This window comes from Scyliorhinus canicula, chromosome 8 (genome assembly GCF_902713615.1).
Source record: "Scyliorhinus canicula chromosome 8, sScyCan1.1, whole genome shotgun sequence".
Lineage (NCBI taxonomy): Eukaryota > Metazoa > Chordata > Chondrichthyes > Carcharhiniformes > Scyliorhinidae > Scyliorhinus > Scyliorhinus canicula.
In genome coordinates this window covers 93,173,021-93,190,879 of record NC_052153.1, presented here as the reverse complement: position 1 = coordinate 93,190,879, position 17,859 = coordinate 93,173,021, and the positions used below count along the sequence as shown (strand labels likewise).

The window sequence follows — 17,859 nt, the reverse complement described above, 5'->3', positions numbered from 1 at the left end:
GCAAATGAGGAATATCCAACACAAACAGGTTTTTCCTTTTGAAAGATGCCTGTTCAGAAGATATACCTTTAAATCACCAATAGTTCCACAGAACAAAATAACCATTTGTTTACAACTCAACTTACATAAAGAAAACGTGTTTAGTTTTAGCAGTTCTGTCCAGAGTTTGTCTTGAGAATATTTCCACTTTAAAATTATAGCTTCCAATTAACATTGTTGTCGAGTTCGGGATTAATCTTCCTTGCAAAACGTAACATTCAATCAGTCTATGCATAACCAAGTACACAGTTCTCAATGATGGAATGTGTTGAACAGATTTTTAGAAGATACATCAACGTTGATCTTTATTCCATACAGGACAATCCTACATTGAGGCTGAAAATGAATCAATTTTCTGACAATCTAAACAATGCAAGGATAAACCACCGAGCCAGAATTTAACAATACAATAAGAAAACGTAAATGTGACAAGTTCCATATATTAAAAGTTCAATTTAAGAATCAAAAAAGAAATTATGCAAATTACCAGAAAAATACATGCATGCTATTTGGTCTCAATTTTAAATAAGTGACATATGTAACAATACGTTTTTATTATGGCTTGTTACATTAGCATATTTGTTGCACATTTCTCACAATGCATATCTAAGGGAAGCAATGGATAGCAACATTTATACTTTTTATTTTCCCACTCGTGTACAGAAAACTTTACTACTTTTAAAATGGAGAAATGCATGTGGAGTAGTGCGGTAGACATGAGGAGCTACTGAAAACATGACAATCCTTTTTTCCTCATGTGTTTGATGGATATTTTAAAATTGCCCCGTTACCTGCAGGTTCCTGTCTTTTTCGTAAAATCATAGAAATTCCCAAAACAGCTTAAAACATAATGCAAAGTAGTTCCCACTCAATTGCTTTTAAAATCTATTCACAATTTTTTTTCTCCAATGGGTACATTACATTTTCTAATTAAAAGTAGAATGAGTTTTTGCATAGTTTAATACTTACAATGCAAAGACACAAGATTAAGACTACCATAAACTGGGTGAGCAGACGGTTTAATTTATTAGATTGAGATTTAATTAAAGCTCCTTAGGCTCTTGTATAATACAATTCCTTTCCTACTGAACTATATATTAAAAAATTAACTAACTTTGTATGGTACCATTAGTTCTACTAAGGATCATGCTGTGTACACTGATGTAGGCAAATTCTGGTGGAGGAAAATTACATAAGAGCCAACTTTGTCTTTAGAATCTTTGATGCCATGGCACACAGATGTTTTCAGTGCCTGAACTAAATTCTATGCAGTAGAAAAGGGCAAGGAAGGGTCTGCTGCACAAACATCAAGAATTCTGGTGGAAAACTGGACCTATAAAAGGCAATTGGGGAGCCACTCAACAAACTACTAAACTCCACCGAGTGTCTGATTGCTGTCCAAAAGGGAGCCTAGGGCCATTGAAGGCTTTTCTTAGCCTGTGGTGATGAAAGGAATTAGTATTCAGTTGGGATATCTATACCACTCAAAACCTACAGAGAACAGCATTTAGCAGAGATGGCCCCACTGACAGACTCCTATGGCACTGGCAATGGGAAAATCATGAGCCTTCATAGACATAGGTTGTTCTTTGGGTACTCTCCAAGGCTGAAAATATTCCTCACTCATGTGAATTCATGCCTTAATATTGATCAGTAATATTACACTACTTTGTGATGCACGGGGAAAGAAGACAACAAACTGCATTGAGACTTCAGTCAATTTATCTGAATCCATATCAAACAGAATGGTGACTGAAATATAAGTTTCAATACCAGAGATTACAGCACAAACCGTAGCCCAGCTTGTGTTGATGCATACTTGATCAAGTGCAGTGCCAAAAGTTATGACTTTCCTTTTGTGACGCCTGACCTTGAAAGTGTTAGCTTTGAGGTCAAGAAATATGATTTTAATGTAAAGGGGCAGAGTAACAATGTCTGATTTTTCTAATAATGTGCATCACAGTGCTGGGATGTATGTGCAAGCGTAAAGCCTATATATATATATTATATATATATATGCGCTACAGGGATTCATTATGGTGTAGACAACAATTGCCATTTGCTACAGAGAAAGTTGAATAGTGCTTGAAGCTAGCAAAAATAGCAGCTATGTTTTCTTTTAATCATGGAGAGGAAATAAAGGTGACCAACAAAATGGAAAAGATATTACAAGTGTTCATTTTTGAAGATGACAAAAACAATTAAAGAAACTAAAGAGAACAAAGTTGGAATCAACTGCCCTGTAATGGGCTACTGGAGAGTAAGATTTGTTTGCATAATTGATCTTGCACTCAGAAAAGCAAGCTGGAACTCCAAGTTAGCTCAGATCCTTACATATTCCATGGAAAGCAGCTGGTCAAAGGGATACAATAAGTTCCTCAGAGAGCCAAAGTTAAAAAAAATATATCGCCCTATAGGTTTTCTCCCCCAGCAGAACATACCTCATGCCAACTAACCTAGCAATGTATGGTGTCATAGTCTATAGGGAGAGGATCTAGCTCTTGTTGGTTCATTGATTGAATACATCACATAGCTCAGGGCCACACCATAAAACAAGAATATTCCAAACAAAATCCCTAGACTGTGTTGAGTTTTGTCAATTTCAGCTATGGCTCTAGTGGAGGCATTTTCACAGTTACTAAATTGTGCGGCTTGCTAAGAACTATAGGTGCACAGTTAGGATGAAATTTACTTGTATTTCATGTTTTAAGGTTGAAATATGTACTCGCTTTATTCAATTATCTAAATTTATCCATTATTGACTTTCTAGGCTCATTGCTGTAGCGTACCCAACTGGGCAAGGTACCAGAAGGCTGTCAACATATTTGCAACTTTTGAGAGTCTCTTATGGTTGGGGTGGTGGGGTAGAAACTGTTTACAGGGATATTGTTCTGTCTAAACAGATATTAGTGTCAGAAATAATAGGCTAAAAATGCTGTTAAAGGATTTAAATAAATACATTCTTAACATGCTTGTATGACATTCCCCCAACCTCTACATTAAAAGAGGTATTAACTCATTTTTAAAAAATGAATTTAAGCCTCATTTAAATTAAGTCAGATGTCATAAGACACATTAAGCACTACAACCACACAGTAATCTTTCAACCTCACATCATAAATGGTATCGTTCTTTTATCAATTGAAATTGTCAACATTAAAGCACACAAAGTCATCGAGATTGCCGTAGATGCAACTGCATAGCTAGCATCTGAATACATTTTTGTAAAAACAAATTATTTTATTTGTGAGCTTAATTCTGTACGAAATATCACAGATGCAAAATCTGGTCAGGGATCAGCACAGTTGAAACTATTTTATGCTAGCTTAACAATTGCCGAAAAGGTACATTAAACACAATACAAGGAGCCACAGATGTACAGACTTTGGTTCTACTTTGGTCAATGGCCATTCATTATATTGTTTTCATTTGATCTGAAGAAGTTATCATCCTTCATGCACTGATGTTCTGGCAGATCTAGTTTCTCCTTTGCCTCAGAAATATCACTGTAAATGGCTGTAATCAGAGAATCTGAAAAAAGGTGGAATTTTAAAAAATGAATACTGAATTAACAAAAACAGCAATTAAGATTTAAAAATAAAATAAGTATAAAATGATAGACTTGTCAAGAGACCCAGCTAGGAAACATCTGGAGAAGGAACATCATGTTGTGCTGGGAGGACACTGGCTTACCTTGTATATCACAGGGTCGTAGCAAATAAGGTATAAAGTAAAGAGCCCACAGAGACATTGGAGCTCAGCTAAAAGTGACCTGGTCAATTCCTCAGAAGTCACGCATGGAAAGCTCATCAACAGATCGACCCCTTGGATTTAACTCTGGTACACAGGGATACTAAGCAACCAGAATTGAGAGCATATACAATATACATTGTGTCATAAAGGTGTACCTTTAGTTATCTGTCAATCAGCTGAATGAAGGTGGTTCAATTATATTAATTACTGTAGCAAGCATCTAAACTACATGGTGACGCATCAGAAGGTCTTTATCCGAGACAAACCACATGTATGGTGGACATGAGAAGTACACCTGTGTGAGATGTAGACAGAGTGTGGGGGTTGGAATTTGATTCATGTGAGAATTGGGTGTACAGGGCAAAAGAGTGCTCCATATGATATAAAATCAGTCTCCAGTAATTGGTGAGGTTTTCTTTCCTCGTCACTAAACTAGGAAAGTGTAAGGTTCTATTATATTAGAAAACTAAAAAAACAAAAGTTTAATATAACAAAAACAGAAAATACTGGACAATCGCAGACAGTCTGACAGCATTTGTGGAGAGAAGGGAGCTAATGTTTTGAGTCTAGATGACTCCTTGTCAAAGTTTTATATAACCCTCAAGTATCTAACTTACAGGAACAAGAGGAGCTGATTGGTCAGCAAGTCTAGTCTCCAGTTTACAGTAAACAGTTGAACAGTAAGCTTAAGATATGGCAGGGCAGCTCTGACACATGGAATGCCCATCCTGTGGCATGTGGAAAGTTATGGACATTTCTGGCCTGGATGAGGACATGTGCAGAGAAGTGTCACCAGCTGCAAAAACTTCAGCTTTGTGTGTTGGATTTCAAGCTGCAGCTGGAGTAACCGTGGAGCATCCTTGATGCTGAAGATTATTTGGATAACACTTTTAGGGAGGTGGTCACACCACAGGTTAGGAATATGCAGGCAGAGAGGAATTGGGTCACCATCAGAAAGTCTAGGAGAACCAAGCGGGTAGTGCAGAAGCCCTCGGAGTCTATTCACCACAAACCAGCTTTCCATCTTGGACACCGATGAGGGTGATAGTTCCTCAGGGTTGTGAAGCACGTGCCAAGTTTGGGACACAAGTGGCTCAGCTACATGGGTGGGAAGGACGAAGAGTGCAAGAGGAATATTGGCAGGGAATTTGATAGTCAGGGGAACAGGCAGGTGTTTCTGCGGTTACAGATGTGATTCCAGAAGAGTTTGTTGTCTCCCTGGTGCCAGAGTCAAGGATATCACAAAACAGCTGCAAGGCATTCTTAAGTTGCAGTGTGAACAAAGAACAACAAAGAAAATTACAGCACAGGAACAGGCCCTTCGGCCCTCCCAGCCTGCGCCGATCCAGATCCTTTATCTAAACCTGTCTCCTATTTTCCAAGGTCTACTTCTCTCTGTTCCCGCCCATTCATATACCTGTCTAGATGCTTCTTAAATGATGCTATCGTGCCCACCTCTACCACCTCCGCTGGTAAAGCGTTCCAGGCACCCACCACCCTCTGCGTAAAAAACTTTCCACGCACATCTCCCTTAAACTTTCCCCCTCTCACCTTGAAATCGTGACCCCTTGTAACTGACACCCCCACTCTTGGGAAAAGCTTGTTGCTATCCACCCTGTCCATACCTCTCATAATTTTGTAGACCTCAATCAGGTCCCCCCTCAACCTCCGTCTTTCCAACGAAAACAATCCTAATCTACTCAACCTTTCTTCATAGCTAGCACCCTCCATACCAGGCAACATCCTGGTGAACCTCCTCTGCACCCTCTCCAAGGCATCCACATCCTTCTGGTAATGTGGCGACCAGAACTGCACGCAGTATTCCAAATGTGGCCGAACCAAAGTCCTATACAACTGTAACATGACCTGCCAACTCTTGTACTCAATACCCTGTCTGATGAAGGCAAGCATGCTGTATGCCTTCTTGACCACTCTATCAACCTGCGTTGCCACCTTCAGGTACAATGGACCTGAACTCCCAGATCTCTCTGCACATCAATTTTCCCCAAGACCCTGCCATTGACCATATAGTCCGCTCTTGAATTTGATCTTCCAAAATGCATCACCTCGCATTTGCCTGGATTGAACTCCATCTGCCATTTCTCTGCCCAACTCTCCAATCTATCTATATTTTGTTGTATTCTCTGACAGTCCTCCTCGCTATCTGCAACTCCACCAATCTTAGTATAATTTGCAAACTTGCTAATCAGACCACCTATACCTTCCTCCAGGTCATTTATGTAGATCACAAACAACAGTGGTCCGAGCACGGATCCCTGTGGAACACCAGTCACTAGTCTGAACGACGAGAGTTTGTAGTTCACACTGGTATCAACGACATTAGTAGAAAGAGAGAGAAGGTCCTGAAAGCAGATTTTAGGGGGCGAGGTAAGACATTAAAAAGCAGGACCTCAGATGCTGTAATCTCAGTATTACTCTCAACACCACACGCTAGTGAGCATAGAAATAGGTTAAAGCTGATGAATGCATAGGTGAAGAGATGGTGTAATAAAGGTTCAGATTCCTGGGGCATTGGGACCGGTTCTGGGGAGGTGGAATCTGTGCATGCTGGACAGTTTGCACATCAATGGGGCCAGGACCAATGTTTTTGCTGGGAGGGCTGCAAGTGCTGTTGGGAAGAGTTTACTCTAATTTGGTGGAGAGTGGGAACCTGAGGCTAGACGTAGATGGGCAGAGATTAGAAATAGTAATGGAAAAATCAGTGAGTGAGTCGACAAAAGGTAGAGGAAACAAAAGATAAAAAATTAAAAAAGAATTTGGCAGTTCAAGGGTAACTTCAATGTAAGGGTTATATCAAAGAAAAAGCAGACGAGCTGAAGGCACCGATAAAAACATAACAATGTATCATAGCTTTAACAGAAACATGACTTAAAGGGAGACAGGAAGAGCAGCTCAATATTTCTGGTTACAGGGTTTTCAGACAATATAGAGAGGGCATAACAATGGAAGTGAGGGTTGATCATTTTGGTTAGAGAAACAATTTCAGCGGTGTGGAAAGAAATGTTAGAAGGATCATCAATTGAGGCCATGCAGATTGAGCTGAAGAACAAAAAAGGTGCAGTCATAGTACTGAGAGTGTATTGTAAATCCCCAGTCAGAGGGAGATATGGCCAAATATGTAGGCAAATCTCTGAGAAATCCAGAAACAGGAGGTCAGAAATAGAAGGGGAGTTTAACTTCCCCAATATTAATTGGGATAGTGTTAGTATGAAAGGAATGGAGGGAATAGAAGTTGTAAGGTGCATTCAGAAGAACGTTATTTGGCCAGTATGTAGCAAGACCAACAAGAGGGGGCATATTTCTGGACTTAGCTTTAGGAAGTGAAGCTGGGTAGGTGGAAGGAATGACAGTGGGAGAACATTTTAGTGGTAGCGATCATCATTCAGTTAGTTTTATCTTAAGTAAGGAAATGGACATCGATAAAACAGTAGACAAAGTTCTAAATTGGGGCAAGTCCAAATTCACTAAGTTGAAGAGTGATTTAGCAAAAGTGGACTAGAAATGCCTATTTGAAAGTAAATCAGTCAAAGCTGGGGGAAGCATTCAAATGGAAAGTTCAAGGGGTTCAGAATAAACTTATTTCCACAAAGGAAAAGGATGGAGACAGCCAAATCTAGAGCCCACTAGATGTCAAACACCTTACAGGTAAGTAAAAAAAGAAAAGCTTATGTCAACTATGAGATCCCTATATTGCAGAATGCCAAGAAGAGTATAAAAACAGGAAGGGTGAAATCAAAAAGTACTGTACACACCGCTGTCAGCATCAACGGAGCCGAGGTGGAGATGGTTGGCAGCTTCAAATTCCTACGGGTAAACATCTCCAAAAATTTGTCCTGGTCCACCCAAGTTGACGCGACCACAAAGAAAGCACAACAGCGCCTATACTTCCTCAGGAAACTAAGGAAATTTGGCATGTCCCCATTAACTCTTTCCAACTTTTACAGATGCACCGTAGAAAACATCCAATCTGGCTGCATCACAGCCTGGTATGGCAAGTGCTCGGCCCAAGACCACAAGAACGTTCAGAGAGTCGTGAACACAGCCCAGTCCATCATACGAACCTGCCTCTCATCCATTGACTCCATCTACACTTCCCGCTGCCTGGGGAAAGCGGGCAGCATAATCAGACTCCTCCCACCCGGCTTACTCACTCTTCCAACTTCTTCCCTCGGGCAGGAGTTACTAAAGTCTGAGAACATGCACTAACAGATTCAAAAACAGCTTCGTCCCCGCTGTTACCAGACTCCTAAATAACCCTCTTATGGACTGACCTGATTAACACTACACCCCTGTATGCTTCACCCTATGCCAGTGTTATGTAATTACATTGCGTACTTGTGTTGCCCTAATCTGTATTTTCCTTTCTTTTCATTTACTTAATTATCTGTTGAGCTGCTCGCAGAAAAATACTTTTCACTGTACCTCAGTACACATGACAATAAACAAAATCCAATCCAAAAAGGGAATTAGGGATGACTTCTGGTGGCAATTTACTCGTATTTTGACTTTTTTTGTGGTGGATAGGTGAAGAGAGCGGAGTATTCGGCGATTGTGATTTCAGATGATGCCCCACATTTTGTGGATTTGATGCGAGAGAGATCCCTCCTAACGCCCGCCATGGAGATTGGATACGGCGTTGTTGGCAGACAAAAGATTTTAACACATGTCTTCCATCATTGGGGAATATATTAAATTTAAAAGTGAATCCATCTCACCTTCTATGTTGTGGGAAGTCCTTAAGGTGCTCATCAGGGAGGAGATAATTTCCTGCAAAGCAAACATGGAAAGGACTGCAGGGATGGAGTGGCAAAGACTGGTGAACTCCATCCTTGAGGTGAACCATCAGTACTCCCTTGCCCCCAAGCCAGAGGTGCTGGCGGGCAGGAAAAAGATGCTGACACAATTTGAGTTGTTATCAACAGATAAGGTGATGAGCCAGCTGCGACGTTCGAGGTGGGCTTTTTATGAGCACAGGGAGAAGGCCAGTCACCTTTTAGCTCATCAGCTGAGGTGACAAGCTGCTTCCCGGGATATTGTGCAGGTAAGAGACTTGGCTGGCAGTTTGGTTTCTGCCCCACCCAAGGTCAACGTGGCTTTTGAAACTTTCTATCGAGATCTTTATAGGTCAGAGTCCTTGGAAGAGTGTTCGGCTATGACTGAGTCTTTGGATGGGTTATCCATCCCATTGGTGGAGAGAGGTCTGAGAAGTTGGAATCCTTATTTGGCCCCGAGGAAATTATGAATTGTATTGGGTTAATACAGATGGATAAAGCTCCCGTCCCTGATTGATTCCCTATCAAATTGTAGAAGAGGGACAGTTGGTCCCTTCAATATTAGATATGTTCAATGACTCCTTGTTCTTGGATGGTACGGTAGCACAGTGGTTTGCATATTTTGCTCCATTGCTCCAGGGTCCCAGGTTCAAATCCCGGCTTGGGTCACTGTCCGTGTGGAGACTGCACATTCTTTCCGTGTCTGCTTGAGTTTCCTCCGAGTGCTCCGGTCTCCTCCCACAGTCTAAAGATGTGCAGGTTAGGTGGATCGGCCATGATAAATTGCCCAGTGTCCAAAAAAGTTAAGTGGGGTTACTGGGTTAGGGTGGAGGTGTGGGCCTAAGTAGGGTACTCTTTACAAGGGCCAGTGCAGACTCGAAGGGCCTCCTGGCCTCCTTGCTGCACTGTAAATTCTATGATTGTCCCAGGTTCATTGCTCGTTATACTTGTAAAAGCCTCTATCTTCCTGATCCTGAACAAGGACAAGGACCCTACAGAATGTGGGTCATTTCAACCCACCTCGCTTTTGAATGCAGATGCTAAATTTCTGGCAAAAGTCCTGGAGCTTTAAGCCCCGTCTTCCAGAGGTGAGCTTGGAAGACAAGACAGGCTACGTCAAGGGTCGGCAATTGTCAGCCAATGTACATCAGCTTCTGAATATTGTCCTTTCCCCTCTCTCAAGTGCCCAAACAGGAGGAGATTGTTTCTATGAGTGCGAAAAAGCATTTGATATGGTAGAGTGGGGGTATCTCTGAGATTTTCAGGAGGTATGATTTTAGGCAAAAATTCATATCTTGGATTAGTCTACCGTGTAGGGACCCCACTGCTAGTGTTCGCACAAATGCCTCAAGCTCGGATTATTTTCCGTTGAATATGGGAAAGAGGCCAGGTTATCCATCGTCTCCTCCACTATAGCAATTGAACCACTGCTATTGTGTTAAGATCTCCCGGTAAGTGGAAAGGACAAATTGGGGAGGGAGGGAGCATAGGGTGTCTTTGTATGCAGATGATCTGCTTCTTTATGTTACGGACCCAGTTTCCACTATGGAGGAGATAATGAAGCTGCTTAGGTGTTTTGGCGCCTCCTCTGGGTATAAGTTGGATTTGGACAAGAGAGACTACTTTCTGGTTAACCCCCCAGGGAAGGGAGCCAATCTGGGGATGTTGCCTTTTCATCTGGTGACATCCAGCTTTTGTTACCGGAGAGTGACCAATTATTGGGCCTCGCTCCATAAGTTAAATTACGCTAGTCTGGTGAATGGGGTCAAATCTGACTTGCACAAGAGGTCGCAAAGGACTTGGAGAATAGAATATCCGAATCGGTCTGCCGGAAAGTGTGGAAGGTAAGACAACTGTTAAGTTCTTCGAGCCACGTTTTCTCAAGCTGGATGTGTAGGCTGGGCGCTTCAAATTAGAAAAAGTGCAGCGTGTCCTATTTTTTAAGGTCAAGGGATGGTTTTCATCCCAGGCCCTTAATCATTCATTTTCAAAGATCACCAGAGGGTCCTGGAGATAGCATAGCGAGATAGGACCTGATTCCATGAGGGAGTGAAGATATATTTCTTCCAGTACTTTTTGGTGCAGACTCAGGATATACGTGAAGCTCGATGGTAACTCAAGGCTGCCAAAGTGAATTACACTACACTTTATCCTGCAACCCTGAAAATTGTATCCTATAGTCCATAAAGTCGTTTAATAATCTGATTACTGCCTTGGAATCTAGGAGGGGCAAGGAAATGGTTTGATGGCTTGCAGCTTAGACTAACTCGAGCTCTAGTCCAGACTCTTTCCCTAGCACCATGTTGTTGACTGATCATATTGTCTCTAAACCTGTTAAAGGGAGTTGCTATTATTTGTGCTCTGATTGTCTGTTGATTCTCCTGGAGTGTTTAAGGACTCTTATTATATGGTCTTATTTTAGCCATGGTAGATACACTATGTGCTTATTATGTCGTCTTTCTTCTATCATCGAGTGTTAAGCATGGCAGGACCAAGTGGCGCCATTACAGAAGGACAGGTGGGTCTAAAATACAGGAGGGCCATTCAATTCCTAATCCCTTGTTGGCCTTCCTTTTTCTTCTCCTTGTTCTGGAGAAGGTATCAAGATGGTTATGATAGTATGACTGTGGTGTTAATCCTATAGGTCCCAAGTCTTGATGAGGAATGTCCCCTTAAAACTATTGTGATTGTGATTCTTTTTTTAAATTTGTTAGTATGGGTGGGTTTTGTATTGTTGAATCTATCCTTCTTTGGTACACACAGGCCTTCTATCCATGAAAGGAACAGTTTGGGGATACACTGGTGCTTTTGGTGTAAAGTGGATTATTGGGCCTCGCTCCATAAATTAAATTACGCTAGTCTGGTGAATGGGGTCAAATGGGGTACACCGGACTTTTCTTCACTGTGGCCTAATTAAAGGCAGTAGTTAAACTTAAAATTTGCTCATGGACTGTACGGGGCATTCATCAAAAAGAAAAAGACTCTCCCTTCTTAAGGAGAGGGCCGACATAATCTTTTTACAAAAACATTCATTTGGATGATAAGAAGCATTTAAAATTGAAGCCAAGAGTTGGTTGGACAGGTTTTCTTTGCCTCCTTTTCATCAAGCAGCAGGGGAGTGGCAAACTTTATTGATAAGAATGTCCCTTTTAGGGTTGAAACTTGCACGGACAGTAGATATGTGGCCATTAGAGGGGTCCAATGTTTGTGGACCCCTAAATTATTCCTTGGAGCTGAGTTGACTTCGGCAAACTCGCTTGTGGCTGTCGATTTTAATTGCCATGTGAACCCGCTGGTACATAAGCTCCCGATCATCAAGAACTGCAGGCTAGGGCTTTGGCCTCGGCCTGTGAGGCGATGGCTGCCGTAGACGTTTGGAGGATTTTACACGCTAAGGGGAGGGAACTTTACAGTTTTTGCAGCCCCACATTAATATTATTATGTCATGCTAGAATTGACCTTTTTTGTGCCAAGGGCGATCTTGCACCTGGTGTCCTCTTGCTCCATCGGTAGCATAGTAATCACAGACCATGCCCCCATTTTCCTGGAATATTTGCTTGACGGTCTCCCTCCCTCCAGTTATCTAAGATTCTGGCCAAAAGGCTGGAGGACAACCTTCCGACATTTGTGAGGGAGGACCAAACTGGGTTTATTAGGGAAAGATTTGAATAATAACATTATACGGCTGCTAAATCTGCTAGAGGCTTTTCAGAAGCGTGAACTAGATGGGGCTGGGTATTTTCTTAGATGAAAGAAAGTTTTTGACAGAGTTGAGTGGAATTATCTGGTTTATATGTTGCAAGGCTTTGGGTTGGGGAGGATTATATTATGGGGGTTACACCACCTCCTTGTTAATTTTCCCTTTAGATGGTGCCCCATGGGATTTAGATAGCTTAGGCTTTCCATTAACCCCTCCTTTAGACAGCTATATGGGGCGAATTTCCTTCAATTGATATTAGATGGGATCTTGCTCGGTCAGCATTCCGATTTCATGACTTGGGAGAATCGTCTTAATTAAAATGAACATATTGCCAAAATTGTTACATCCTTTGTAAATGCCTCCCATAATATTGGTGGCTAGAATAGTTAAAGAAATTAATTGAACAATTAGTACATTTATTTGGAACCAAAATACACCTTGCCTTAAGTTTGCCACGCTCCAGTTACCAGGAGCTAGAAGGTTGGGTCTCCTGAATATTAGCTAAATCAGCTGGCTTCTCAGCATCAGAGACTGGGTTAAGATGGATCTTGAATCCATCTGGCTTGACACTGAGGCAGGGCAGTCAGTTTTCCCTCAGCAGGTCTTGTTTTATGGTAACATTAACGCAGGCTCTGCATGTATGATAATCTATTATTAATACTTTTAAGAGTGTGGAGAAGGGAGATCTAAACCGACTTCTATTCTCTATTGGCTATGCTAAATTCCCTCAGTGTCCAAAAATGGCTAGGTGGTATTAAAAGGATAGGATGGACGTGTGGGCATAGGCTGGAGATCGGGGCGAAGGTAGGGGGCTCTTTCCAAGGGCCGGTGTAGGCTCGATGGGCTGAATGGCCTCCTTCTGCGCTGTTAATTCTATGATCTCTCTCTTTTCACCAAGGTCGTCCAGCCTTTCCACCCAATCTGATCAACTATGGACTCGATAACTGGAGAGATAGAGGCATTTGAAGGCTGGGAGACATGATCAGAGATGCCATCTTATCATTTTTTGAGCAGCTGTCTCAGCAATTTAGTATCTCAAGACTATCCTATTTTAAATATTTACAGCCTAGAGACTTTATCCTTAACAAGACTTCCCTGTGTGTTGACTCCTCAAGTTCCCCGGTGGGAAGAATCCTGAATTCCGTGGAGCCTGAACAATTGATTAGCAAGTTCTGTGATGTTTTCAACTTCAGGGCCAGCATCACCACATTGAGAGCCTTGCAGGCATGGGAAAAAGACGTAGCTAACAAAATTGATGGCCTTTTCCCACTCACTGTGGTATCTCATTGTTGCATTGATCTGGCATTTAAGATGGAGGTTCTAGTTCCTCAACTGACTGTTCCGAATGTATTTTGTCCTGGTTTGCCTGTAGGCTATTGCAGAAAATACAGAGGCATGGTATTCAGGGTGATTTTGCAGTTTGGATCAGAAATTGGCTAGCTGATAGAAGACAGGATGGGAAATGCTCTGACTGGTGTCCAGTTACTAGTGGTGTGCCACAAGGATCTGTTTTGGGGCCGTTGCCGTTTGTCATTTTTATAAATGACCTGGAGGAGGGCGTAGAAGGATGGGTGAGTAAATTTGCAGATGACACTAAAGTCGGTGGAGTTGTGGACAGTGCAGAAGGATGTTACAAGTTACAGAGGGACATAGATAAGCTGCAGATCTGGGCTGACAGGTGGCAAATGGAGTTTAATGCAGAAAAGTGTGAGGTGATTCATTTGGAAGGAATAACAGGAAGGCAGAGTACTGGGCTAATGGTAAGATTCTTGATAGTGTGGACGAGCAGAGAGATCTCGGTGTCCATGTCCATAGATCCCTGAAGTTGCCACCCAGGTTGAGAGGGTTGTTAAGAAGGCGTACGGTGTGTTAGCTTTTTTTGGTAGAGGAATTGAGTTTCGGAGCCATGAGGTCATGTTGCAGTTGTACAAAACTCTGGTGCAGCCGCATTTGGAGTATTGTGTGCAGCTCTGGTCGCCACATTATAGGAAGGATGTGGAAGCATTGGAAAGGGTACAGAGGAGATTTACAAGGATATTGCCTGGTTTGCAGGGAAGATCAGATGAGGAAAAGCTGAAGGACTTGAGGCTGTTTTCGTTAGAGAGAAGAAGGTTAAGAGGGGACTTAATTGAGGCATACAAGATGATCAGAGGATTAGATAGTGTGGACATCGAGAGCCTTTTTCCTCGGATGGTGATGTCCAGCACGAAGGGACATAGCTTTAAATTGAGGGGAGATAGATATAGGACAGATGTCAGAGGTAGGTTCTTTACTCAGAGAGTAGTAAGGGCGTGGAATGACCTGCCTGCAACAGTAATGGACTCGCCAACACTAAACGCATTCAAATGGTCATTGGATAGGCATATGGACGATAAGGGAATAGTGTAGATGGATTTTAGAGGGGTTTCACAGGACGGTGTAACATCGTGGGCCGAAGGGCCTGTACTGCGCTGTAATGTTCTATGTTCTATAACCTGGTTATCTGTACCAGTTTTGCATCAGTTTTTCTGTTTTGTGCATGTACAAAAATGGGAAAAACACAAAAAAAATTTTTTTAAAGGAATTAGGAAAGCAAAGAGAGGCCATAAAAGAATATTGGCAAGTAAATTGAAGGAGAACTCATATTATGATATGGACATAAATGTAGGGGAAATGATCAGGAAGTTTACAGATTACAGGAACATTGGCTGCACAGTTGAAAGTTAAGAGGATTATTGTAAATTGTAGGAAGATATCAATGGACTGGCCAAGTCTGCAGAAAAGTGGCAAATGGAATTCAACCCAGAGAAGTGAGAGGTGATGTTTTTGAGGAAATCAAACCAGGTTAAGGATTACACAAGAAATGGGAGGATACTGCGATGTGCAGAAAAAGTGAGGGACCTTGGAGTGAATGTCCACAGGTCCCTGAAGGTAGCAGGACAGGTGGATAAGTTGGCTAAGAAGGCATATGAAATCCTTTCATTTATTGTCAAGGCATAGAATATAAAAGCAGGGAGGTTAGGTAGAAACTATATGAGCTGGCCACAATTTGAGTGCTATGTGCAGTTCTGGTCACCTCATTACAGAAAGTATGCAACTGCATGAGAGAGGTACAGAGAAGATTTACAAGGATGTGACCAGGAGTGGAAAATTGCAGCTATAAAAATTGGATAGGTTGCAGTTCTTCTCCTTGGAACAGAGGTGGCTTAGAGGACATTTGTTTGAGATGTACAAAATTATGAGGGGGCCTGGATAGAGTGGATGGTAAGAGCCTGTTTAATTTAGCAGAGAACTTAGTGACTAGGGTCCACACAGTTAAAGTGATTGGTAGAAAGGTTAGAGAGGAGATGAGAGAAAACTATTTTTTACCCAGAGGGGGTCTGGAACACACTGTCTGAAAGAATTGCAGAGGTGGAATCTCTCAACTCACTTCAGGCAGACACAGTAGGATAACTGGCCTCTTTCTTCTATGATCTTACACCGCGTTAAGTGGAAACAATAGCCAAGTCGTGGTGGGCCATTGATATCCAGAGTGGAGGCCTGAACTTTTAAACCAGGGAGAAGGTCCTACAGCACCCAGTAATTACAGAGGGGAATAAGGTTATTAAGTGGGTGAAGTACACTCCACCTTGCTTGATATTACATCGCACACTGAGTAATATTGGATAGCGTCAGCATAGTATCAGTTTGTATTCACATTGGTTAACCCTCAATCTCTTCTCATGGCTCCTATAGGTGCAGATGCTCAACCCATGGTAGCCTCTCTCTTACTCTGGGGGTCCAGAGCAGCACAAATGAGATGAAGAAACACTGTCTCATTGTACCAGCATGTTGTCCACCAGCACAGATACATTCTCTTCAGTGGGTTCTAGCACTTGCATAGATTGGGTGGCAAGGTAATGATCACAGGACTGGCAAGGAGGAGGAAAATCCAGAGACAGAAGGGGCTGTGGTGAACACATCTTCTCTACTGGTTTAGCACAGTGGGCTAAATAGCTGGCTTGTAAGGCAGAACAATGCCAGCAGCGCGGGTTCAATTCCTGTACCGGCCGCCCCGAACAGGCGCCGGAATATGGCGACTAGGGGCTTTTCACAGTAACTTCATTGATAGGTGCAGCACGGTGACATTGTGGATAGCACAATTGCTTCACAGCTCCAGGGTCCCAGGTTCGATTCCGGCTTGGGTCACTATCTGCGCAGAGTCTGCACATTCTTCCTGTGTGTGCGTGGGTTTCTTCCGGGTGCTCCGGTTTCCTCCCACAGTCCAAAGTTGTGCAGGTTAGGTGGATTGGCCATGATAAATTGCCCAGTGTCCAAAATTGCCCTCAGTGTTGGGTGGGGTTACTGGGTTATGGGGATAGGGTGGAGGTGTTGACCGTGGGTAGGGTGGTGCTCTTTCCAGGAGCCGGTGCAGACTCGATGGGCCAAATGGTCTCCTTCTGCACTGTAAATTCTATGATAATCTATGAATACATCTTATTGTGGCCAGTCGAGAGGTATAAAAAAAAACAGGAAATTATCCCACATCTCTCCCACCCATAACACCATCTGCCTGTAGAGTTAGACTCCTGTGGCACTGGGTCTTGATTATCTCCAGGTAACTCAGTCTTCATCTGCAGGTCCTGTATCGAGGTTTAACTTCTATCTTCCTGTACCCTCCGTTGCTCAGGGCACCATCTGTCCTGCAGAGGAAGTTGCCCCTCATCATCAGTGGGCCCAAAATTTGACAGTAATAATGCTCTATTGCCTTACTTATGGGCATGCTATTGACTGATCTTTAACACTGCTTACCCTTGCTAGTTGACAGTCCTGCCGCCTGCTCTTCTGTCACCATGTCAACGGCTGATGACCCCCATTCAATGCCCGAGAACTGAATGCCCACTCTCCCTGCCAGCTACACATCACCATAATCACCTCTGTTCCAAATGTCGCTCTAACTATATCGCTGTTGATGGTCCAACCTTTCAGTCAGGTGTTTCTCACTCAATGCCTTCTTCAAAAATTGGTTGTCCTCCAGCTCAACACCTCCCACTCCTACAAATGTCTTTATTTTTTGCTTAAATACAATTTAGAGAGGAAACAAATAGGATTGCATGTCTTGTTGTATTTTTCATGCTGACTGACTACTCAAGGGCATTTGATGTTTTACGCTAGTTCTAAAAATAAAAATCACTTTCAGGATAAAGACATTGGCCAGGATTCTCCCCTACCCAGTGGGGCGGGGGGTGGGGGGTCCTGGCGTGTCGGAGTGGCGTGAACCACTCCGGCGTCGGGCCGCCCCAAAGGTGCGGAATTCTCCGCACATTTGGGGGCCAAGCTCTCACATTGAGGGGCTAGGCCCGCGCCGGAGTGGTTCACACTCCGCTGGCTGGCGTGAACGGCCTTTGGCTCCACGCCAGCAAGGGCCGAAAGGACTTCGCCGGCCGGCGTAAGTCCGCGCATGCGCCGGAGCGTCAACGGCTGCTGACGTCATACCGGCGCATGCGCAGGTGAAAAAGAGTGCCCCCATGGCACAGGCCCACCTGCCGATCGATGGGCCCTGATCGCGGGCCAGGCCACCATGGGGACACCCCCCGGGTCAGATCCCCCCCCCCC

General features: G+C 43.1%; 1 protein-coding gene across 1 annotated transcript in view; it reads right to left on the bottom strand.

Annotated features, from left to right (window-relative positions):
- Window positions 1-316: 316 nt before the first annotated feature.
- The window catches only part of rfk (riboflavin kinase), a 36,614-nt gene continuing 19,071 nt past the window's right edge, over window positions 317-17,859 (bottom strand). The window contains exon 4 of the mRNA XM_038804932.1: window positions 317-3,570. Within this exon, the coding sequence (XP_038660860.1) occupies window positions 3,440-3,570 (131 nt within the window). The 3' untranslated portion in view covers window positions 317-3,439. The remainder of the gene's footprint in view (window positions 3,571-17,859) is intronic.